The sequence below is a fragment of the Sorghum bicolor genome, chromosome 6 (assembly GCF_000003195.3).
Source record: "Sorghum bicolor cultivar BTx623 chromosome 6, Sorghum_bicolor_NCBIv3, whole genome shotgun sequence".
In the NCBI taxonomy this organism is placed as follows: domain Eukaryota; kingdom Viridiplantae; phylum Streptophyta; class Magnoliopsida; order Poales; family Poaceae; genus Sorghum; species Sorghum bicolor.
This window is the reverse complement of record NC_012875.2, coordinates 33,964,077-33,988,825: the sequence shown is the minus strand read 5'-3', so window position 1 is coordinate 33,988,825 and position 24,749 is coordinate 33,964,077. Positions and strand designations below refer to the sequence as shown.

At 41.2% G+C, this 24,749-nt stretch overlaps 1 protein-coding gene and 1 long non-coding RNA gene across 31 annotated transcripts; one reads left to right on the top strand and one right to left on the bottom strand.

The window, feature by feature from the left end:
- Positions 509-12,757, bottom strand: LOC110436330. 30 transcript variants are annotated; one of them, XR_002454199.1, is made up of 10 exons: positions 12,350-12,756; positions 11,552-11,857; positions 10,192-10,272; positions 6,880-6,947; positions 3,900-3,966; positions 2,222-2,520; positions 2,033-2,088; positions 1,874-1,937; positions 1,694-1,789; positions 509-899 (listed from the first exon to the last, which is right to left on the bottom strand). It is a non-coding gene; the product is annotated as an uncharacterized LOC110436330 (long non-coding RNA). The 30 variants fall into 30 exon arrangements; XR_002454207.1 differs by having other exon boundaries at positions 2,222-2,341; XR_002454187.1 differs by having other exon boundaries at positions 2,222-3,966; positions 12,350-12,757.
- LOC8070794 (uncharacterized protein At3g27210) lies at positions 5,609-8,177 on the top strand. The gene is made up of 3 exons (XM_002447628.2): positions 5,609-6,243; positions 7,466-7,546; positions 7,639-8,177. The coding sequence occupies exons 1-3, from the start codon at positions 6,105-6,107 to the stop codon at positions 7,992-7,994; spliced, it is 576 nt and encodes a 191-aa protein (XP_002447673.1). The 5' UTR covers positions 5,609-6,104; the 3' UTR covers positions 7,995-8,177.

The following is a 24,749-nucleotide window of genomic DNA, read 5'->3' as shown; positions in this document are numbered from 1 at the left end:
CATTAAAATATAAATCCGGTTAAATATAAAAGAATTTGACATCAAGTCTAAAAATTTAATTTATTCGGGGAGCAAGGGCTTAATAATTTCCTGTCGTCTCTTGTTCACTTTACATTAATTGTCGTATTGTTAGTTAAATAGTCGCCTGATGCAGACACGCGAACAAATCAGCAGGGATCGAACGTGCGCATATATTTATCCCCTGAGTTCCACGAGAGACGACTAGAGCACGTTGTGTAGGCGCCTTCAGCTGGAGCGTAGCTAGCTTGGAATGTTTGTTGATGAGATGAGAGCGGAAATATGAGCGGCGTATATAGCACTAGTACCGGGGCGCGCGCATCCGCGCGCCCGTGCAAACTCGCGAGTATTCATTTCAGGGAACGCAACGCTGATACATTACAGGTCAATCGGTGTTTGAATGGACTATTGTCTAATCAATGGATCATAGTTTGGTTTATTCTTGGATGGCTCAGCTTTTGGCAGATGACAACTGAGAGACATTGAACCATTCAAATTAAAAACATGATAGCATATTGAGTTCCATGCATACTGGAGTATATTAGTACGGGTAGCATATATGCTTCTTGCAAGTACATGAATAGATAGGCATATAAATTTTGGACAGGACCTGGGCATCTTAAGTAATATCCAGGAGATCAAAGCATAATAGCCTGAATAATATACACTGGACAAGCCTAGAAGCGAGTACATAAGCTTACGAAAGTCTTGGACAGTCTCAACTAACTAATACTGCAATGCCTTATACAATCAGTGGGTCTCGAAACCAGTTTCTTGGTTATTTTGCAGCAAGACCTTTTGTTCTCTTGGTCTGGATCATCTAAATTCAAGTATCGACCTTTTGTTCTCTTGGTCTAGATCATCTAAATTCAAGTATCTCCCTGCACATGTCACAGATAGGAAAATTTATTGAGTGAACAATTTTTTTTTGTGAACTAAACAGATTATATGAGAAGGAAGATTTTGAGGTATACAATAACCGTGAGGTACTATATCAATTATAAATGGCCTAAGGAACACAAAAAGACAGAGGTTGGCAAATAATTTCAGTAAATTTGCAAGGAACTTAGAAGAGCCAACGAATATTGAACATGGTATATATGTGTCAATTAGCTTGAACGTAGTCACTTAGCAGGGTTAAACCAATGGATTGCAAATCTTCAGTAGTTAGGCTGCGAGCAGTCTCTGAACTGGTGTTCTTAGTTTCTTTTTGGGGTTTCCTGATTCTTTTCTTCTTGGGTCCTACTTTTTGATCGTATTTTTAGTCTTTCTAGTTTCTAGTTGCTCTGTAACAACTTGCTTGCCTTTCTTAATGTTATTGTTGTAGGGGTGCAAACCTCTCTAGTTCTTTTTTTAAAAAAAATAGCTTGAGTTTAGATTGAGGAGCAGTTGGCTGCATATAAACTGCAGCTATTTAACAAAGAAAAGAAATGAGACATATAATGTTTGTCTAGGCTTGGGCATTAATCTAAGATGCACTTTGCTCTTTTATATTAATGCATTTGCCTGGCATTTTCCTATCAATAGTTTTCGTAAAAAAAAGATGCACTGTCAGAACTCTCCTTTGACTAATGCTTGGAGGCAACATATTTAGCTCCGTGAGTTATATACATATATATGAGCAATCGGATATGGCCGAATGAATTAAGCCAAATTGGTGGGCTTATAGTTTTACCTTTTTTTTCTTTTGCCTGCAGTAGTGGATCAATTGGACCATTGTGGTTATCCTTATGATTCCGTTTGCGTTCAAATTTTGTTCCGCTATGGTTTCCTGTAAATTGGAAGCAAAATAGTCTATTAAGTTCTGCTGTGCTAAAGTTTTGAGGTTCAGGGCAGAAGATATGTATGAACCCACCTTTTCAGTGAGAGTGTTTTCTCGAAACAGTTTCCTATGAGCGTGTGATGTTCCTGTTGGCGACCTAAATCATATGGTAACAATACTTTTTTGGAAACAATTGGAAAGGTAAACAAAGCTATTTTTCTCTTGGGTAATTTTCATGTCAGTGTGACTTACTTGGTGATAAGATCCTTTAGAGGTGTATCATCTGGGACAGCTGCTGGAGCAGGTGTCTATGTATGAAATCAGAAAATAGGTTATGCAGGTGTAGACGTATGTAACGGAGCATGAATAATTAAAAAGAGGCAATATAACATACCGATTTAGTTCCACAGTCAATAATTAAAACGAGGCAATATAACATACCGATTTAGTTCCACAGTCAAAGGATACAGGCTGTGGTTCAGGCTGCGTACTCTGGAGTACCAAGTGAACTTGCTGGTTGTATGGAACTGGTTACTGGAACTGGAACAATCTGTGCAGCCGCTGCAGAGGTAACAATATTTAATGATGAGGTATGCCCGTCCGGTCTATCTAAAATGGACTTGATCAGGTATTGCCTCCTTGACCTAGAGGTATATGAGTGTTCGGTGAGGGTAACTGAGAAGATAAACTTCTTGGAAAGTAGACCAGCTGGTACTGCTAGCTTCAGTGGGCTTAAAAAACTGCACAGGGAGGTAGCAATGGACAACCGAATGACTAAATCTAGAGGTAAGCAGGCAGCAAAATGAAATGCACTGACCATGGATTCATTGCGAAAGTTAATTATCCAAAATGGGAACAATTTTAGTGCTCCACCTGAATTTATGGATGCTCTTTTGACAAAAAATATTCTGGAAACTAAATAAATGTCTGAGTAGTGCTACCTTCTAAATATAAGCACTTACTGAAAAAATACAAAAAATAAGATTTATTGACAAATTTTGCTTTGAAAATGGTAGACATATATTTCTAGTTTAGCAACATTGTACGACAAGATTCAGTACAAGGAATCCCATCTAGCATGTCTGCTAGGCATTCTCTGAGCCAAACCAAGCTTTAATAGAGACACACTTCCAAAACTATCCCCAATATATCTGAGCGAAACCAAGCTTTAATAGAGACACGCTTCCAAAACTATCCCCAACATATCTGGCAGGTATAAAATTTCCATTAGAGTACTAAACCCTTTTGGAATCAGGCATCCCAACATATGAGCCAGGCACAGAATTCCTGGTAGACCACTAAACCCTTTGGAATTGGACACAGTAGCAATTTGCTGCATCTCTAGGAAGAATATCGTGAATAAATAGAGCTTGACCAATTTTTTTTATTACATAACTAAGGAACTCGTGGGAAAGGGAATCATGAAAAAAAATACCACCACCTCCACGATAAGGTTTGATCCTGGCTTGGCAATTGTATATGGTTACTTTTAGCAATTGTAATGCTTCTAGCATTTATAGGTATGAATGCATTTTCTATTATCTTTTGCTGAGAACTCATGAATCATCGCTAGGCCTGATACTACAGTACTGCAATTAACACGACACAATATTACTTTGAGCTAAAATAGAACTGATTCAATAGGTGGTCATATCTCCTGTGAGACTATAACTTATATGTAGAGGCAAAGTGTGGCAACATTCCACCAATCAATATAAAAAAGGACAAGATGAATGAACCGGAAAGTAGGCACCGTATCAATACGAGATTCACAATAGGCAGTGTATCAATACGAGATTCACAACAAACTGTAGATATGGTGTCCTAGCACAGGTGAAATAAATAGAGAATGCTCATGGAATCCACTCTGATTAGCGAAGAGCAGAGGCAAAGTGTGCCAACCTGGTGCAGGATTCAGTAGGAAAATGAATCACATATTTGATGGCTCAATCAGTATTGCAGAGTATAATAATAAGGGATTCCTTGAAAGTGTACGAAAACAATTCAACGGTAGTTGCGAGTTTTAAACATTTAGTACTAAACCAATGCATTGCTAGTTGAGAAGACTTACTGATTATATATGGATTTGAAATAGGATTTGCAGTTAGGGAAAATATACCCGGTCTGCTGCAAGGTAACAGATAGTGCCTTCTTCAATATCCTGACTTTAATACGTAGTGCCAATCCTGCAAAAACATTTGCTACCTTCACTCCAAAATCATGAATCTTGAATTTGTGAGGATTCAGAAACAGAGCATGAAGCCCCTATTTATTTGATAAAGGCAAAAGAAAAGTTAGCCTGAGGATATTGGATTGCAGGATAAGGACACATTTATATACCTAGTCAAAATAGAATATGTCTGAAATTGGACCTCAATACAACTATAAATTCACAGCTGAAACCATAAACTAACGACTTTGCACTTTAATACGTAATGCCAATCCTGCAAAAACATTTGCTACCTTCACTTCAAAATCATGAATCTGTGAGGATTCAGAAACAGAGCACGAAGCCCCTATTTATTTGATAAAGGCAAAAAAAAGTTAGCCTAAGGATATTGGATTGCAGGATAAGGACATATTTAATATACGCAATCAAAATAGAATAGGTATGAAATTGAACCTGAACCCACTAATACAAATATAAATTCATACTTGAAACCATAAACTAACGACCTTGCAGGATCAGCACATCTGGAAGTCGAACCTGAACCCATCAAAATAAATCGGAACTCACAGAACAAACCATGAACTAATCAAACTGATCAACAACTGAACCAATAGAATGAACGCGACCTGCTCGAAAATAGGCAGCTAGGGTTTCCTGTAGCACCTGTAGCACACGAGCAAACAGAGCAGAGGGAGAAGGTGTCCAGGTGCTCCGCACGCAAGATGTGGGAGAGGGGGTGCTAGGCTCCAACCACGCCGGCTGCCCCTGGCCACCACCGCCGCCTCGTAGCAGCAGCCATCTCAAAAGGGAAGGGAAGAGAATGGAAGAGAGAGAGAGAGAGAGAGAGAGAGAGGAAGGGGAGGGAGAGACGGAGATGAGAGGCAGGCGAGGGAGGGCTGGGTAGGAGGAGGATGGTGGGCGCCGCCGTTGCGCCAGCCGCCGCCGAAGACGCACGCAGCCGCCGTCGCCCCCTGCACGCGTCGAAGAGGGAGAGCGAGAGAGAGCGAACACGAGGAAGAGAGAGGAGGGGAAGAGAAGCTTTCGGGAAGTGAAGCCAAAACTGAGTATATATCTATTTGGGTGGATTCCAATGAGAAGTGGAAGAAGCCAGAAAGAAGCTAAGAAAAAGCCAAGAAGGTAAGTTGAAGTAGGAGAATCAGATTCTGGTAAAATCTGACCCAACAAATCAGGACCATCCGACGGAGGATCCGATGGCCGAAAAAATTTGGGGTGACGTGGCGGTGGGTTCCGGCGGAGGAGCAGGCAGAATTCCAAGATCCGTGAGAAACGTGTGGACGGTGGTGGGTGTATTTATATGCATATATACATATATACACTCTTCGTTCGAGTCCTTTAGAAGCAAGCACACACAGACACAGCGCGTTGCCTGTTCCCAAAATTTGGTCGTGCAGTGCAGAAGCTGAGCAGCAGCACTTTTAGAAGCAGATAATAATTAATGTTTGTTGAGTTTAATCATTAATTTTTCGACAAATCATTCCGAGTGGACGAGATTATTTGACGAACGAAATCATCATCTGATCCACGCGCGCGCTAATGGGATTGGGATGTGTTGTGTTGATCAATCTGCATGCCCGCGTGTGGCCCACCACGCAAACGGCTCCCAAGTCCCAACCACGGTGGAGAGCGCGTTAGACTGGACGGTGAGAACAAAGAGCGAATGCTCCGCCTCCGCCACGGCACGGCGTATCCGTATGTACCACGCGATGGAGATGCTTCAAATCCGACCCCGACGTACGATTCCTTCCTTCCGTGGCCCTGCTCCTCCCTTCCATTTCCACCACCACCCACACATCACAACGGCAAAACCACACCGGGCAAGGGCCAGCGCCAGCGCCAGCGCGGCCCGTTCCGTCAATCCCCTCTCTCTCGCTTGCTTAGTTGCTTGCTCGCGCGCACGGCGCACCGCACCACCATATATCCATCCTCCAGCCTCTGCTCTCTGCCATGGCGCCGCGTTCCTCTGCGAGAGCAAGAGCCAGCCAGCTGCATTAGGTACGGTACGGTGCGGTGCGGTCATCACCTGGCCTGGCCGCCTTCTGTGGAGTTCTGAGTGCTTGGCTCTCGCGCCACCCCCTCTCCTTGCTGCTGGCCTCGAGATTCCAGTCCCCGGAGCGCGACAAGGGCGGCGGCGACATGACGCTGCTCAAGATCGTCGGCAAGAGTGCCTCTTCCCACACCAAGCCGGCGGCGGCGGCGGACGACCCGGATGGTGCTGGGGCGGCGGTAACCGCCGTCGCAGCAGGCGCAGATTGCAACAACGGCTCGGTTAATGGTACGCGTCTGTCTGTTATCAGGAATCACATCTGCTTTGGCTATAATCTATCTTTGTCACTGCTTAACGGCAGGGATATGATATGGATTCACAATGCCACAATTTTTATGTTCGTCACTGTATTTATTTCATTCTCTCTTTTGTTTATAAAAATGATCATCAATTTAATTAGCCTGTTTACAGAAACACGTAATTATACTAGTGGGTCTGGTGGGGGTTGTTAAGGATCGATGCCAAAAGATAAAAAGAGCGATGAATCAAATTAACTATGTTATCTTGGCACCTGGACACGCGCAAGACTCCATCGTGTTAGTTGGCCCGGCATGTTTCGCAGCAGCATAATACAAGCTGTCGAGTCTGTTTGGTAGGATTACTGTTCATGGGGTGGTGAGTGGTCAGGATGGACGATCATATCACCAAGAACAAGACAGTTAGCTCGTGCGTTAGGTCACCTGATTGTTTGACGAGCCTAAGAAGAAGAAGGTAAAGGAACGCACGACCGTCCTATGGGAAATCGTTAATGCCGATGAATTCTAAGGATGGGAGACGAGTGTGGTCTGCACTATCTGACTTAATGCTGTCCCGTGGCCTATTTCATTGCCTTCTTTCTATATGGGGCGGGCGAGGTTGTACTACCTTCTCTGTTTGTCAAACTTGATGAGGAGGCGCAACTTTATTTCTTCCCAACGAATGCGTCGTATATTCTGCAACAGGCGCTTAAATGTGAGCTGTCCTGAATATTATGACCAATTATTATTGGACAAAATAAAAATTAATTTGTATCCAAATATACTTTTCGATTCTAGAAGTCAATTGCACAAATCTTCTTTCCCTAACAATAAAAAAACCTACCTTGTAATAGCACTCCCTAGACATTAGACATTCAATGATAATATCTACAGTTCTACACCCACTCTATCACAACCAAAAAAGTAAAGCTTTTCAGCTTTTCTGACAGTAATAGCTAAAAGTAGCAACTCTCTATCCTTGGGAATTTTCTTTTTAGTTCAATGTTACCACAACAGTTTCTTGTATTTCAACGCACTTGCTTTACCTTGTTAGTGAAGTTGTAGCTGCAAAACATTGCTCTATGTCTGTTACTCTGTTTCAATTGCAACAGCACTTCTGCACTTGCCTTTGATATATCAACGTAGGATAGGAGACAAACTGTGCTTAATTTTGTTCTGTTAACATAGTAACATGCGTCTCTCCATGTGGCCAGGAAGCAAAGATGAGTTGTTTTTCGAAGCAAGGCCCTGGTTAGATTCCGACAGTGAAGATGATTTCTACAGTGTGAGAGGAGGTAAAGAAACATGAACTAGACACAAATGTGCTGGAGCACTGGAATTGAATTTTTTCTCATTCTTCTGACATGTTTCTTCATATTGGCTGAAGATTTCACTCCATCAAGAGGCGGCACACCAGATCATCCGAGATTAACACCCTCAAGTGGGCGGATGCTGGTGGACAGATCGGGTCCTTCTCTGGTTCGAAAGAAGCAGAGACTTCTGGAGCTTCTTCAGGAGAAGCAACATTATGATGACGAGGATGATGACAGTGTCACCGATGTTAGTAGCGATTTGGAAAGTAGCGCAGTCCATGCTGAAGAACACATGAAGACTTGTCGCAGAAGTGAGAAATCAAAGAAGTCATCGAGGTCAGGCTGTTTCCCAAACTTAATCTGGAAACATAGCTTCACAAGCTGCAGGAAGAAGAAAAAGGAAAAGGAGCAAAAGGATAAAGTGAACTAGCATTATGATGTCAAATTATGATTTTGTAAAAAGAAAGGGAGAAAAGTTTCTAATGGGCCACGAAGGTGCGTGTACATATCTGTCTTTTCATTTCTGAAATACTGAAACCAGGATGGAAGGACGTTTTGTGGACAAAAATATACAGGACTGGTTTGTCCTTCCCAAATTGCTGATTTCTGTCTACACTTGATCTCACAGTGTTTGCTGGACTGTCAACATTGTTACTGTTGCGATGTCCAATTACTTGAAAACTTTGTCGGTGGCCCTCTGATTGTGCATATCCTTAATCTGTTGTATCATTCAAATTACGCTGCTATCAAGGAATCACAGTTTGGCATGCCTGGAACACAGACTGACAGACATTACTTTACAAAATCACAAATGGATCAAAGAACAAACCTTTTGCCAAAGTGCAACTTTTTCCTTTGGCAATAGCTCGTAAACCATTGAAGTTCCACTGAATTCTAAATTTCTAATAAGAGACCGGTGGTTATCGGAAAAATAAGGATCAGGAATTTAGAAAGTGTTTGCACTGTTGCATCTAACGCTATCCTGCTGTAGATAAATGGGCAAATTTGTTTTGTCAATCTGAGGATGGATAACTTCATTTGTTAGAATGAAAATAATGCATCTTATAGTGCAGGTTTTCTTTCTTCTCGGCTCAGGTTTTTCCAGTTGTTTCAATTTATTTTGTACATAACTACCTTGTAAAGTCATCCTCTTTTAATATATGCCTGGTATAACCATGCCAGGGATTTTTGACAACAAAAAATGTGCAGATGTTCTGAATATTAGGGAGCAATCAATTAACAGAACACACTATACATGAAGTAGGGAGCAATCAATGTACATGCTAAATACTGAATTGCACATATACATGAAGTAGCCAAACCTAAGTTAAATTTTGCATTCAGATCCAAGCATTCTCTTATACTACTAGTACTAGGTAGTATGCCCGTGCGTTGCTACGGGATAGTAAACAGTATGCACTAAAAATACACAGATAGCACAATAAGATAATATTTTTGTAAAATTTAAGTATCAACATTAAAATAACATTAATATATACTACAGAGTTTATGAAATTAACATATTCATGGAGAGCACGACGTCGCAGTCTCACAAACTCTACTTTATAGACCTTTTCATGATACAACTAAGATAGTATTGATGGCGTGGGCCAGTACACAGTGAGTATATCATACTTTATTTTAAGGTTTTATTAGAGATTTTTTAAGTTTTACGAGACTTTTAAGATAGTAGTATTATCCATGTGAAATTATTTATATATACTTGAACTTATATTCATGAAAATATTGAGCAGTGGCAGAGGCAGATATATGGTGAGCCTTGGTGGCCGCCTTACCAAAAAAACAAATAATACAGAGTGTCTAATACGTACATAAAATGGACACATACTTTATACACTCCTACGGAGGGATGGAAAGCTAGATACGCCTGAATGCCTGACGGGCTCTGTTCCACTTGATGGGCCTCAGTGTCCTCGATTACCACCACATACGAAGGGAAAGGGAAGCTAGCCTAGGCCTCCTCTTATCCTTATCTTTTTTATTTAACACATTCTTATGTTTTTTTCCCTATGGTATTCTTTTTAGCATTTTTCTTCTCCATCTTTTTGGCCTCCTTGTCTTGTGCCATTGCATCAAGTGGTAGGGCAAAGATCTTAATATTCGTATAGAAACAAACTATTTCTGCCTGCGAGCTTGCAGTAGTAGCATTCAGGGCTCAGTACTTGCAGGTGCTGTCCTAAAATAACATTGAAAGCAACTTGACTGTCCTAAATATGCTGAAAATAACATGAATACTATACACAATTTGTGCACCTTAAAGCACACTGATTAACATGAATAACCTAGGAAGCATCATACGCTGAAAATAACATGAATAGCAACTTGACTGTCTAAAATACAAGCAATCATGTTGTTTACTTCAATAAGAAAATTCAGGTTTAGATCAATAAGAAATTGCAGGTGCTGTCACAACATTTTCTATCTAGCATTCAGAAGCGTATGATTCAAACACAAAACAGGAGCAGTTATCTAGAAGTAACAAATCACTACCAATTTAAAACTGTTGCATCCTCTCCGACATGAGAACCAAGTAACAAAGCAGAGATTTTCTAAACAAATATGCAGAGAGAGAGGGAAGGAGAGGGGAGCAAGGGAAGGACATGGACCAGTTCCAGAGGCCGGTGTAGGAGTGGCTGGCGTCGCGTCACGTACAACTTGGCGAGGTCATCCAACGACGGTTCCTTAGCCTACATGAATAGATCAACATAGGCCACGACAAATTAGCTCGAATCTCACACAAATTAAAAGAAAAGACAACCTATTATAGCTTAAAAGATTACTATGAGACCACACACTGAACTTGTAAAAGAGACACTATATTGAAGTTCAAGAATCTCTTTCTATCAATCTTTACGCTAAGGATATGAAAAGGTTCATGTGTGCACATCAAATAGTCAATATGTTCAACATATTCTCGTAGGCTCCCAAAATAAATAAATAATAGTTAAGCTCTTAAAAGGGGTTCCCATTCAGTTCCTTAATCTCATATTAATTACCTTGTGTTTCTCATCCCACAGTTTCTTCTAAAAACATGTGCAAAATATGCAAAACCCTCGATACACAAGGATACGACTACCCCATATTCAGTTAAGCGGTATGAGATCAGTATGAATTTGAAGGACTTGGAACTGTTAAATCTATAGGAATTTGAGCTGAAGCAAAAATAATCTGAATTCTATATAGAAGCTAACTGATAAATAAAGGAACACATGTATCTTTCATCTATTCATGAATATAAGCTAATTTATCATGATAGAACTTGGGATGCATCAAGGTTAACGCAACATACCGTCTCCCAATGAATAGTACATAAACAATTGAAGCGAGTAAAAAACATTTTACTCAGAAATCTGGAGTTATGGACACAGCAACAATGACGCAGCCTCTGGATAAAAGAACAATCCTTGGAAGCAAGACATGTCTACCATACACGAAGAATTTCCCCAATTTATTCAGTAAAAAAATTTTAGGAATGAGAACCAAGTGTCATTTAGTTTATCTCTAGTTATAGCATGATAGGCATATAATATTTTTGGCAAAGCACATCACTAACAGAATCACTTCACCAGCAGATTAGTGCAACAGCGCTATCCAGTTTTCCATTGATTATAGCTGAAACTGGACTGCAATCACAAAAAATAGAACTGCTAGTTTCTAAACTGAACTGCAATCAAACTAAGCACAATGCACACTATATCAGTTTAGAAACAAACTAAATCTGCCATGAGCTGGCAGTAGTAGCATTCAGGTACACTGCACACTTTCAGTTTAGAAACAAACTAACAGTATTTGCAGGTGCAGGCACTCTCTCCCTCGGCAGTAACCAAATAGGAATAGTTAATTAACAAGCACTAACTAATCACTACCAAAGTAAAACTGATGCATCCAAATAATAAAGTAGAGATTTTCTGAAAAAAATATGCAGAGAGACAGGGAAGGAGAGGGGAGCAAGGAAAGGACATTGACCAGTTTCAGAGGCCGGTGTAGGGGAGTATAAGACCATCACTGGAGACTGTTGCTGCTGATGAGACGCCAGTAGCTTCTCTTTTGTTGCTTCACCTACTGAGTTCTTATCTATGATATTTCATTTCATTACCTTGCCTCTGCCTGTTTGCCCACCCATGGTTGTTGAGATGGATTGAGAAGACAACAACCGCATAGGAGCAGTTGAACAGAAACTCAAAACTCAAAGTGCAAACTCTAACAAGAAAAACACCACAACATCACGTTCTTCAAACTTTTAGCAGAGCAGCACAATCCCCAACTCCTGATCTAAAAATCAATTCACCGTGTTAGCAACAGAGTGACAAAAGATTAAAAGGCTTTGGAAGAAAAGCAGATTGGAGAGCATGCAATCCAACAAAAATAAAAGAAATGAACAAGAAAACACTAATCCACCACGAGCAAGACATCAGAAAACGAGATACATATAAGACACACAAAATAAAGAGGTGCCTTTCCAAGATCCATGGCCAAGGTATCACATCGCAGGCTCCTGATAAGCTGTCAAAATTATTTTTTTCTTATTTGATAACAACCACAACTAACATATGATGAAAGATTAGGGGTAAATGAATAGGCATGAATCTGCAGTCCTTGGGGAGGAACACTACAAGATCGAATCCATATGCACATGAACGGGTTGCGGCGTTGTTCACCAGATTGTAGTGGTATTTCACACAACGCACTGAGACGGTTGTTATTGACGGATCCAAGAAGTCAGGGGAGGGGGAAAATGGAAGGGGGAGCCGTGCGTTTGCATACCACGGTTGCCACCGGCGGCCTCGGACGCTCGTGGCGTTGGTCCCGACGGCGCTCTCGTCCACGGAGGTGGTGGTGGTCCCGACAGCGATCTCGTCCAGGGATGTGGCAGCAGTCACAACGCACTCGTGGCGGCGGTTGCGACGGCGCTCATGGCAGCGGTTGCGACGGCGCTCGATAGCTCGCGGCCATGGCCGAGATCGGACGTCCAGGGAGGGGATCGGGGCATCGGATTGTGGGGAATCGCGGGGATCAAGGCGCGTCTCTTGCGGATCTGAGGGGAGAATGCATTTGTTGCGGATTGGAGGGGAATGGGGTGCGGTAGAGAAGGGGTAGGGGATCACAATGATCGGGTGTTTCCAAAAACGGGGACGCGGACGCATGGGGAGAGGCAGACGGACGAAGGCAAAAGTCGCACCAAAAGTTGTCCATTCTTTAGTCTTTTTAGTTGTAGGAGATTCAACAAGCAGGTACTACTATTGCGAACACGTGAAGCCTTCTTTCAAAGCCATGAAACTGAACGAGTGATCAAATTCAGGCTGCCTCCCAAGCTTAATACTAGAGCAAAGCTTCAAGGGTTGCACAAAAGAGCACACACTAGTATTGCAATGTCGACTTATGATTTCATGAAAAGGCAAAACGCAATAGTAGATTTGGCGGTCTATCTGATAAATTTATTGAGCTAGTTAATGCTATATTTTAGCGACTGTTGTCTGATGCTAATTGTTAGCTATGGTACAGTGAAATCTCTAGAACTCTCGTATCACTAGGAACAAGATAAATAACAGCTCAAAACCTTTTCATATCATACTTGTCAAGCACCTAGACTTAGATCAAGCTTTTTGCAACCCACAGGTTTTAGGTTTAGAGTAAATCTTCATGTCAAAACAATCTTATCCTGAACTCGGGAGAATCTATGGTTAAACACTAAGCATTTGAAAGGAATTATGACAGAGAAACTATTCACCATCTCCATGCAAACAGATTATCTAGAGCTTAATTATTCAAGGGCAGGTAAAACAAACTTGTACACTCTCTTTTTTATTACCTAAAAATTTATTAACTCATGAATATAGTAGACTATTTTTATTTTGTTTTTTAAATTACTTATCTTCTCAAAAATAAATCACACATAAGGAAATAGATACTTAGCTAGAAACATGGGGGATGTTCCTCCCCCAAACTGGATGTTAACGTAGTCGTTCATCTTGAGTCTTGATAGCGTAGATATTCTCCGTTCCTCTAGGTCTCTAAATGTAGATGGTTGATGAAGAGGTCTTCCTAGAGTGGGTAAAAACTCCAAGATATTCCTGTTGAATCATGCCTTAACTCAAACAGACAATAAAGCTAGTGGAACAGATTAAGAGTTAGTGGTAAAACCATTTATGCCGTGTGCGTCTTAGAAACCTTATCAGTTTTCAATTAAGGAATTTTTAACAAGATCTCAGTATATTTTTGGATTTTCTATTTTTGTATGTAAATGCAAATTTAACTTTATGCCTCCATAGTAAACAGCCGAGACTTATTCACATGGGGCTTAAGGGTTTTTAGATGCAATGCTATAGTGCAACAAAATAAATTTTTTTTTCAATGCAATAAATATGTTGAATGCTTATGACTGAATGTGGAAAATAAATATGCTAAAGTAGAAACTATGCAGGGAAGTAAATATGAGGATAATTACCGATGTAACCTTTCAGCGAGGGTTTGGAGATTTAGGTTCGTCGAACCGGACCTTTTGGCTCGATCACGCACTTGAGGGGTGTTTGAGGGGACAGAGTCCTCCCCTTATTTCTCCTCTTCTATCTGGTGAGTTGGGAGATAGCTATCCCTTTTCTTGTGCTAGAGTGCTTGGTGGTGTTATCTCTTTCTTTCTCCACACTATCTTGCTTCTCAATTTCTCTTCGTATGGTTTCTCATCTAGAAACTTCTCTTCTTCTTTGGCCTCTAGGGCAGCTTCTCTTTCATTATCGTCCTCTTCCTGATCAGCCCCTTCTTCTTTGATGGCTTGCTGCCTTTGATGCTGAGAGTGGTGTCTCCTATTCATGTTCTTCTTGGGCTTCTCATAAGTAGTATAGCTATTAAGGTAACAACGTACCTTCTCCATAGGGAAGTGGAAATGAATTTCCCCTTGCTTCATGTAGATGATTGCGCTAGTGGTGTGAAGGAATAGTCTTCCTAGGATAAGGTGGACTTCATCTTAATCACCCATATCTAGAACCATAAAGTCGGCGACAATCTCCTGATCTCTGATCTTAACTATTATGTCCTTGGCTATTCCTTCCAAAAATTAGAATGATTGGTCTACCAGCTACAACTGCAAATATGTTGGACACAAGGGTCCATCACGATATAAATGTTTATATTTTATCGTAGACATGATGTTGATGCTTGAGCCGATGTCATAGAACATCTTGTAGAAGGTATAGTAATGGGTGATTCAATAGAACAATCGATGGCTGCTACTCTAGGGTCTTCCATTTTCTTAAGGTGTGATGGGGAAAAGTAGGGTCAATGGGTGATTCAATAGTGTTGACCATCCAAACTAGTTCTGTAAGAGGCTGTTTTGCTTTGCTCTTCCCCTTCTTGTTGTTGTTCTTGTTTGGAGTAGGTAAGAGGCCCTCATAAGTGTAGATGTTCTTCTTGACTAGGGTCTTCTTTTCTGGAGGCTTTTTCTCTAGAATCTTGTTCTTCCTTTCTGGGATTTTGTCAAAGTTCAAGTAGTCATACAAGTGTTGAAGATGAACTTGAGCTATGAGCGTATGATGCTTGAAGCTAAATCTTTCCTTGGTATTCCTTTTGGTGAAACAGATCTTGGCGGTGTCGGTGTAGATGATGGCTTTGGCTGTGCTGAGGAATGGTCGTCCCAAATTGATGGGTGCTCTATCATCTCCTCTTGTTTCTATCACCACAAAATCCACTCGTAGATACGAGTGTCCAACTTGTATGAGAACGTTCTCAAGGATTCCCTTAGGGTAGCACAATGTCTGATCTGCAAGCTACAAACACATGGTTTTGTACAACAAAGGTTGACCATGAATTTTCTCGTAAATTACCTTAGGCATAATGTTGACACTTGCTCACAAATCGCAGATGGCTATGTCGAAGGTGTGAGCTCCAATACGGATGGGGATGACGGGTCTTCCTAGATCTTCTTTCTTTTTTGGCATGTCCCCTTCTTCACATGCTGGTCTCCATGGTCTAGGTGGTCCGATGAAGGATTCTCCTGTATTGAAGATATCTACAAGATTTGTAGTTTCTAATTCATCTAGATTCCTAGGAATCTTACTTTTTCAGCCATTGGTACTGAAGCTACTAGCTAAGAGATTTGAGATTCTATCATCTTCTTAAAGCTAAGCTGATTCTTTATGGGAGAAGTAAAACTTTCCATTTTATTGTTTATGGTTTCAAGTTTTCTGGACATGGTTTCAATAACTTTATTTTGATTAACAATCATCTCTCTCAAAGGTGGCTAGTTTCATCCTTGATTCTGCTGAGGATGATAGATGGCATGTTGTTGATGTAGTTAACATCCTTTTGGACTTCGGGATAGTTGCTTCCTATGTGGCCAGTGCCTCCATGCTCTTCACAAGTCATGCAGGAGTCATGGATATGCATGACTTCCTTCTTCTATTGATCATGTTCGTTAAGCTTCTTTATGAAAAGGTCCATCTTGGCACACAGCGTGTCCACCTCTTTGACATGATGTATTCCTCTTCTCTTGCATGGTTGAGTGTGTTCTTTGTTCCATCCCTGGTTTGAATCTATCTTCTCAACAAGAGTGGTGGCTTCACGAAAGTGAGTGACAAGAATGATCCTCCAGCAGTAGCATCTATATTCTCATGAGCACTTGTGGTGAGCCCATGGTAGAATATCTGCATGAGCAACCAATCCTCCATCCCATGGTGAGGGTATTCTAATATGTAATGTTGAAAGCATTCCCATGCCTTAGGAATAGATTCATCGTACTACTGCTGAAAAGTTGAGATCTTTGCACATAGGGTATATGTTTTGCCTATAGGAAAGAACTTAATTTGCTAGGAAAGTAGTGGGGCAGATATTCCATGTAGTGTTTTTATCTCTGTTGGCGTAGAACCATTGCTTCACCCTTCCCAAGAGTGAGAATGAGAAAAGGCAGAGTAGTATGGCATCTCTTTCAACTCCTTTGATGTTGAAGGTGCTTGAGATCTCCAGGAGGTGTTGGAGATGGGCACTTGCATCTTTGTGTGCTTCCCCACAAAACTAGTTTGCTTGCACCATGTTGATCAAAGTTGGCTCGAGCTCGAATCCTTCATCTCCCACATTGACTGCTGGACTGGACCTGGTGTTCGCAGTGGTTAGAGTGAAGAATTCATGGAGAGTCTTGTTGGCCATGGCTTCAAACACTGGTGTCAAACTTCTCATTGGCTAGTCTTCTTCTGATGAAGTGGTTGGCGATTTCTTCTTCTTGAGCTAGGCTCTGGCTTTTCTAATTATTTCCTTTGGATCCTCAACATAGTTTATCCAATGAAGAAAACTAGACAGACATTACCTACAATAACATATTCATAAATAGACAAAAGATAGGGCAAGCCTATTTGAGTAAAATATCAATAGTGTGGCTTGATTATCACATGTGTAAGATTATTCTAAACCTCCTTTACCTTCCCTAGCAACGGTGCCAGAAATGCTTGTTGGTATTTCTTAACACGATTACAAATAGGAGGGTCAAACCTTTTCCTAGCAAAGGCATTAGAAATGTTTAGGACATCTCTTAGCATTGCTTAAGCTAGGTTGTCATCCTTAACACAATACCAAAAGATGTGGTTGTACTTATGATCATAGCACTATAGAAAATGAATAAAGCTTGTCCGCAAGCACATAGATAAAATACACCCGTTGTAGTATTTCACCTAGGAAAGTTCCATGTATCATTATTTATAATTTTACCACTGGGAAAACACTTGGAGGTATAAAGAATAAAAGCTAAAGCTTACACTTGTGATAAGAGTTCCACTAGATCAATACTCAAAACATGGATCAATCATATTATAATAAAGGACAATTATTAATAGATCAAAGTAATCCTCAAAGGGGTTCCACCGAGCATTTTCCTACTTAGGCATGACTCTAGAAAGAAGTAGAAAATAGAGACTAACTCCTAGGGTTATTCTAACTATAGGTCATTGAGTTACATTGATTAGTGCAATTATTTTTAGCAATCATGGTCAGGATAATCTCACATTTATACTCAGGAGACATTACTAAGGTGGGTCAGGAATAGAGCAAGACATCGCCCCGCAACTTAAGCCTTACAAGTCCTATATTCGCGGAGTGGACTACGGAGGACTCAACGAATCTATAATAGTCACCATCGTGATCTACCACACGGCCTGGAATATAGGGCATTTGCAAATAAACAATGTATAAGCACCACACTTACACAATATCTACCACCCACCCCTTGATCATCAAGATGAGAGCTATACGAATAAGAGTATAATCACAAAACTACTCCAACTATACCAAACATATAATCAGTGTAGGCAACAAACATTATAATTATGAATATAGAATTATAACACGTCATATCAAGTATTCGACTCACACACTAACTAGAACTAGAACTAGAACTAGAGGAAAACATGATCTAAACGACGAACTAGACAAGAACACAAGGAACTAGACAATGAACTAGATGAACTAAAACAAGATCTAGACGATCTAGATGATGAACTAGAAGAACAAAAGATGAACTAGAAGATAAACACAATGAACTAGAAGATAAGGAACACAAATATATTGATAATGTTGAATACAAGAGAGAAGTACAAGGCTTTACTTAGCCTCCTCGCAACTAGATCTAGAATCTAAGCGTTGCTTGACTTCTCTAATTCCTTTCTTATGTTCTAGCTACACCCTAGTTTGTGGAGCTCTAGGTTATGAGATTGATGATATGAGATTGTGACATGAGATTGATGATGATGACTCTAGGGGGGTCTGCCTCTACTTATATTGTCTGGTGGGATGAACCGTAGCCCTTGGATCAAACCAACATGAAACAATGGTCAAGATGCGTCTAGAGGTCGGTTGGAGATTGTCACGCAAAGGAGAGTCCAACTGGCAAGGGGACTAGGCCAGGTGGCATGGCATGTGTGGCTGGCTGGCCCCACCTAGCAGCCGTAGGTCCTCCGCTTCTTTCCCGTGGCTTCTAGTGTCTTCCACGTCCTTCTATTGCCACTTTTTGATCCATTTGCACAATGTGTCACTTTGTTGATGAATTCTTTCCTTTCCCAGCTTCTAGATAAATCCCTAGAAAATATTATTTCATAGAGCTATGGAATCTTGTCGGTTTAGTCCCTAATCTTGTGATGATGATGGTTCTAGGGTCTTCTAGAGTCTTCCAAGTCGTATTCATCGAGGACTTTCTCTCTAGTGCTCCAAATATAGCAAATGATATGTTCGTCTCGATTGTCTCGATGAACTCTCCGCAATGGTGTGCTCAGATTCTTCACTTGAGATACTTCCATATGGTGAATTATTGAATATCCAACTCATGGAACTTATTAGAATAATCCCCTATAACCCTACCTTATACATTGTTTCGAATCTCTTCCTAGGTTAATTGACGGTTAAAAATTAGAGTTAATTAAGCAACCCTCCAAAGGATAACCAACATGCTTGTCTGACAAAGAACCGTCTAGTTTTTAGGCAAACTAGCAAAGAAACCATCGAAGCTATTGCTCAGGAGGGACTGTGTTAGGGCAAGGACATCAGCGAGTTGCCCTAGGTCGGTCGGCAAACCTAGGGCGCCATCCTTGGTCGTCGGATCATGGGATGAACAACATGGAGGTTGGAGGATAGGAGGAAAGGGGGAAAAGGAGTAGATTGGTTTGTGTTTTGTGGATTGGATAGATGGGAACTCAATCGGCCATGATCCTCTCATATATATAGAGGGGTGTGATCTTATCCTAGTAGGAAACCTCTTTAAGTCTTATTTTCTATGTTTTCCATGAGTTTGGAACTGTTTGGATCAGAATCGTGAAGGCTAGATCTGAATAGTTATTAGGTCTATCGAAAGTCGAGTCGGAACTTTGAAAGGTCCTAATATGGCTAGAGGGGGGGTGAATAGCCTATTTAAAAATTCTACAAAAATACTAGAGCAAGAGGTTAGTAAATAACAAAGCGAAGCTTTTTGCTCTAGCTCTAATGGGGTGTTTGCAAGCCACCTACCCAACAATTCTAGTTGCTATGATCACTATGCACACAAGAACTAAGTCTCTACTTACACTAGAGAGCTACCTAAAGTTTCTATACAAGAAGTAAGCTACTCTAGTTTGCAAGAAAGTAAGAGAGAGTTTGATCTTTATACCACTACGTAGAGGGGATGAACCAATCACAATATTATGAAGTCCAATCACCGGGAGAAATCCAATCAACAAACACAATGGAGACACAAGATTTTTCTCCCGAGGTTCACGTGCTTGCCGACACGCTACGTCCCCATTGTGTCGACCAACACTTGGTGGTTCGATGGCTAAGAGGTGTAGCACGAACCTCGTCCTCACTAGGACACCACAAGAACCCACCCACAAGTGAGGTAGCTCAATGACACGAGCAATCCACTAATGTTGCCTTTGGCTCTCCGCCAAGGTAGGCACAAACCTCTCACAATCACCGGGAGATGGCCACGAACAATCACCAACTCGTGCCAATCCTCCTCCGCTGCTCTAAGCCGTCTAGGTGGCGGCAACCACTAAGAGTAACAAGAAAACCGCAGCTAGAACGATCCCCAAGTGCCACTAGATGCAATCACTCAAGCAAATGCACTTGGAATCACTCCCAATCTCACAAAGATGTTTAATCTATGAAGGAGATGAGTGGAGGTGTTTGCTTAGGCTCACAAGGATGTCAAGTATGTTAGAATGCCAAGAGAGTACGCCCCAAGCCAGCCAAACACGTATATATAGCCCCTCAAACAAATAGAGCCGTTGGCTCTTTCACTGGGCAAAACACGAGGTCACCGGACGCTCTTAAAGGGGCACCGGACGCTCAACACCAGCGTCCGGTGCTCCAACGTCAGCTGCGTGTCAGAGTCTAATGGTAACCTGCAGAGCACCGGACGCTGAGCAAGTTAGCACCGGATGCGTCCGGTGCACACCGGACTCATGCGCAGAGAGATCCACAAACTTGCGGGTCACTGGACGCTAAGCACCGGTAGCGTCCGGTGCTCACCGGACCCATGCGCAGAGAGGGTCGCAAAACGCCCGCACACCGGACGCGCACCACCGGACGCTCAAGCCAGCGTCTTGTGCCTATCGTCCGGTGCCTTACCCTAGCTGGGCCAGGCACTGTCTGCATCGGACGCTCAGACGCAGCGTCCGGTGCTCCAGAAGCTAGCGTCCGGTGAGTGTTTTCTCAGCAAGAAACACTCCCGCGACTACTCCAAATTTCCCACCGGCGCAATAGAAAATATGCACTTCATTTTCTCGAAAAACGCCGAATCCCGCCGAACCCATCCTCTCTCTACCTTTGAAACTCCACCTCCTTCTCAAAGTGTGCCAACACCACAACGTGTGAACCAACAAGTGTGCACGTGTGTTAGCATTTTCACAAACATTTTCTTCGAAGGAGTTAAGTTAGCTCACTAGGTTCTAAATGCATGCACATGAACAATTACACCTAGTGGCACTTGATAACCACTTAGCCAAAGAATTCCCCTCTTTATAGTACGACTATCTATCCTAAATGTGATCACACCCTCTATGGTGTCTTGATCACCAAAACCAAAACCCTAAGCAATACCTTTGCCTTGATCTCCATAGGGTTTTGTTTTTCTCTTTCTTATTTTCCAAGTTGAGCACTTGATCACCTTGTGGTCATCACCATCATCACTATGATCATCACTTGCTCCATCACTTGGCATGTACCAACCTCATTAAGTCTACACACACTTAGCATAGAGGTTAGTACTAGGGTTTCATCAATTATCCAAAACCAAACTAGGGCTTTCAATCTCCTCCTTTTTGGTAATTGATGACAACCCTTTTTACAAGGATTTTCAATAAAATTTTCTTGGATTCATGTTGCTTGCCCAAGCATTTTACCATGTGCAAAGGTTATGGACAAGTTTCATAAACCCAAATTGGTAGCAATTGCTCCCCCTACATATGTGCTAAGAGTTTGGATTTGAAACCTTGCACATATGCTTGAATAGGAAATACAGGAGTCAATTTCTACCAAATAATGCTAAGGTGTAAAGAATGGACCTTTGAAGCGTGATACCAATCGGAGTTGCCAAGTATACCCTCCTTAGCACCATTAGTAACTAGACATTCACAAAACTAGAACACCCCGTGAGATCAACATTATAAGCAAGGTTCTAGTACTACTTGTGAAACAACTAAAAGTCTAGTTACACTATCTATGCATGCTAGTTCTTCATATCATCAATCAAACCTACAACTAGCATACACCACACAAGCAAGGCATCAGAGAGAAAGCTTCTAAAGCTAAATGCAAATGCAAGCAACCATATGTGATGCACATACAAATGCAACATACAAGTTTATGAGCTTGCTCCCCCTACTTGTGTGCTTCAAAATTTTAATTGATCCCCTTCTTTTATCATTTTAATTGATCCTCTTCTTTTATCATGTTACTCCCCTATCTTTAATCTTTGGGAAATTCTCTCCCCCTTTGTCATCAAAGACCACAAAAGGTGAGCTCAAATTTGAGAAAGGTTAGTGTGAAACCATGTGAAGTGAGATCATTTTACCGAATTGGTCCAATCTAGATTACTTGCCTAAGATATTTAACTCGGTTTGATCCAAGGACAAGCTTCTTCACACCTCCAAATAAGGGTTATCTTGTACCATGTTGAGTTAAACACTTATAGCTCATATTCTAGATCAAACACTAGGATTGCAAGCCCACAAACATGTCATATGCTACCACTAGATCAAGTCAAACATAGAAGCAATAGTGGTACGATACAAGCATCAAATTTATTTGATTTTCATGAATGTGCCTAAAACATGTAAGGGATGACTAGATGCACTAAACAAGTCCTTAGCATAGGATGGATGACATGTCAATCAATTTTACCTTTCTTTGCTCGAATGAGAGGCATGTCATATAGTGGGGGTGCATCAACACATATTTGAGAAGTCAAGTATGTTCAATTCATTCCTTAGCTTGCAAAACCTCTTCTCATCAAGTGGCTTGGTGAATATATCGGCAAGTTGATCATCGGTGCCTATACTCTCAATGCAAATGTCCCCTTTTTGTTGATGATCTCTTATGAAATGATGGCGGACATCTATATGCTTTGTTCTTGAGTGTTGAACCGGATTGTTGGTGAGCTTCACGGCACTTTCATTGTCACATAGCAATGGCACTTCTTTGAAATTGATTCCAAAATCTTTCAATGTTGCCTTCATCCATAGAATTTGTGCACAACAACTACCGGCCGCAATGTACTCCGCTTCGGCGGTTGATAGTGCAACACTATTTTGCTTCTTGGATGACCATGAGACAAGTGATCTTCCCAATAGTTGACATGTGCCTGATGTGCTTCTTCTCTCAACTTTGCATCCCGCATAGTCCGAATCGGAATATCCAACAAGTTCAAACTTTGCACCTTTGGGATACCACAAACCAACATTTTGTGTATGCTTCAAGTACCTCAATATTCTCTTTGTTCCTTTCAAATGACTTTCTCTTGGTGAGGCTTGAAATCTTGCACACATGCATACACTAAACATGACATCCGGTCTTGATGCGGTCACATAGAGTAGGCTTCCAATCATAGACCGATATAACTTTTGATCCACCATATTTCCACTTGTATCACTATCTAGGCTTCCATTTGTTCCCATTGGAGTGCTAATTGACTTTGCATCATCCATTCCAAACTTCTTGAGCATGTCTTTTATGTACTTGCCTTGACTCACAAATGTGCCATTCTTCAATTGCTTGATTTGAAGACCAAGGAAGTAACTAAGCTCTCCAATCATTGATATCTCAAATTCATTAGCCATCATGTTGCCAAACTCTTCACAAAATTCTTGGTTGGTTGATCCAAATATGATATCATCAACATAGATTTGCAACACAAACAAGTCCTTGCCAATCTTCTTGGTAAAGAGAGTGGTGTCAACCTTGCCCATCTTGAAACCTTTAGAGAGTAAGAAATCTCTCAATCTCTCATACCATGCTCTAGGTGCTTGCTTCAAACCATACAATGCCTTTCTTAGCTTGTAAACATGGTTGGGTTTCTTGTCATCTTCAAAACCGGGAGGTTGCTCAACATAAACTTCTTCATTGATATAGCCGTTGAGAAATGCACTTTTCACATCCATTTGGTATAGCTTGATGTTATGAGCACAAGCATAGGCCAACAAGATCCTAATTGCTTCCAATATTGCAACCGGGGCATATGTTTCACCAAAGTCAAGACCTTCAACTTGAGTATAGCCTTGTGCTACCAATCTTGCTTTGTTCCTTAAAACTATCCCATCTTGATCTTACTTGTTGCGAAAGACCCATCTAGTACCCATGACATTATGATCACTAGGCCTCTCAACTAATTCCCATACTTGATTTCTCTTGAAGTTGTTAAGCTCTTCATGCATAGCATTAACCCAATCAACATCTCTCAATGCTTCATCAATCTTCTTTGGCTCAATGTGAGAAACAAAGGAGAAATGCTCACAAAATGATGCTAATCTTGATCTTGTTTGCACTCCTCTTTGAATGTCACCTATGATATGATCCAATGGATGGTCTCTTGCAATATTTGTTGGTTGGAGTATTTGCACTTGATTGCTTGCACTTGGTTTATCATAAGATGATGTACTAGCTTGTTGATCTTGCACTTGTGTACCACTTGTACTAGCTTGATTTTGATCATAAGAACCACTAGCTTGCACATTAGAGGTAGGAAGCACTTGATTTTTGTCATATTCAACATCAATCACCTCTCTTGGCCTTAAATCACCAATGTCCATATTCTTCATTGCATCGGCCAATTGAGTGCCTCTCACATCATCTAGATTCTCATCTTCCTCTTGGGAGCCATTGGTTTCATCAAACTCAACATCATGCACCTCCTCAAGAGTACCACTAGCCAAATTCCAAACTCTATAGGCTTTGCTAGTAGTGGAGTAACCAAGCAAGAAACCTTCATCACATTTCTTTTCAAATTAACTCAATCTAGTGCCTTTCTTCAATATGTAGCATTTGCAACCAAAAACCCAAATGTATGCAATATTGGGCTTTCTACCATTCAAGAGTTCATATGGTGTCTTCTCCATCATTGGGTGACAATAGAGTCGGTTGCTATAGTAGCAAGCCGTGTTGATTGCTTCAGCCCAAAAAGAATGACTCACATTGTACTCACTCAACATTGATCTTGCCATGT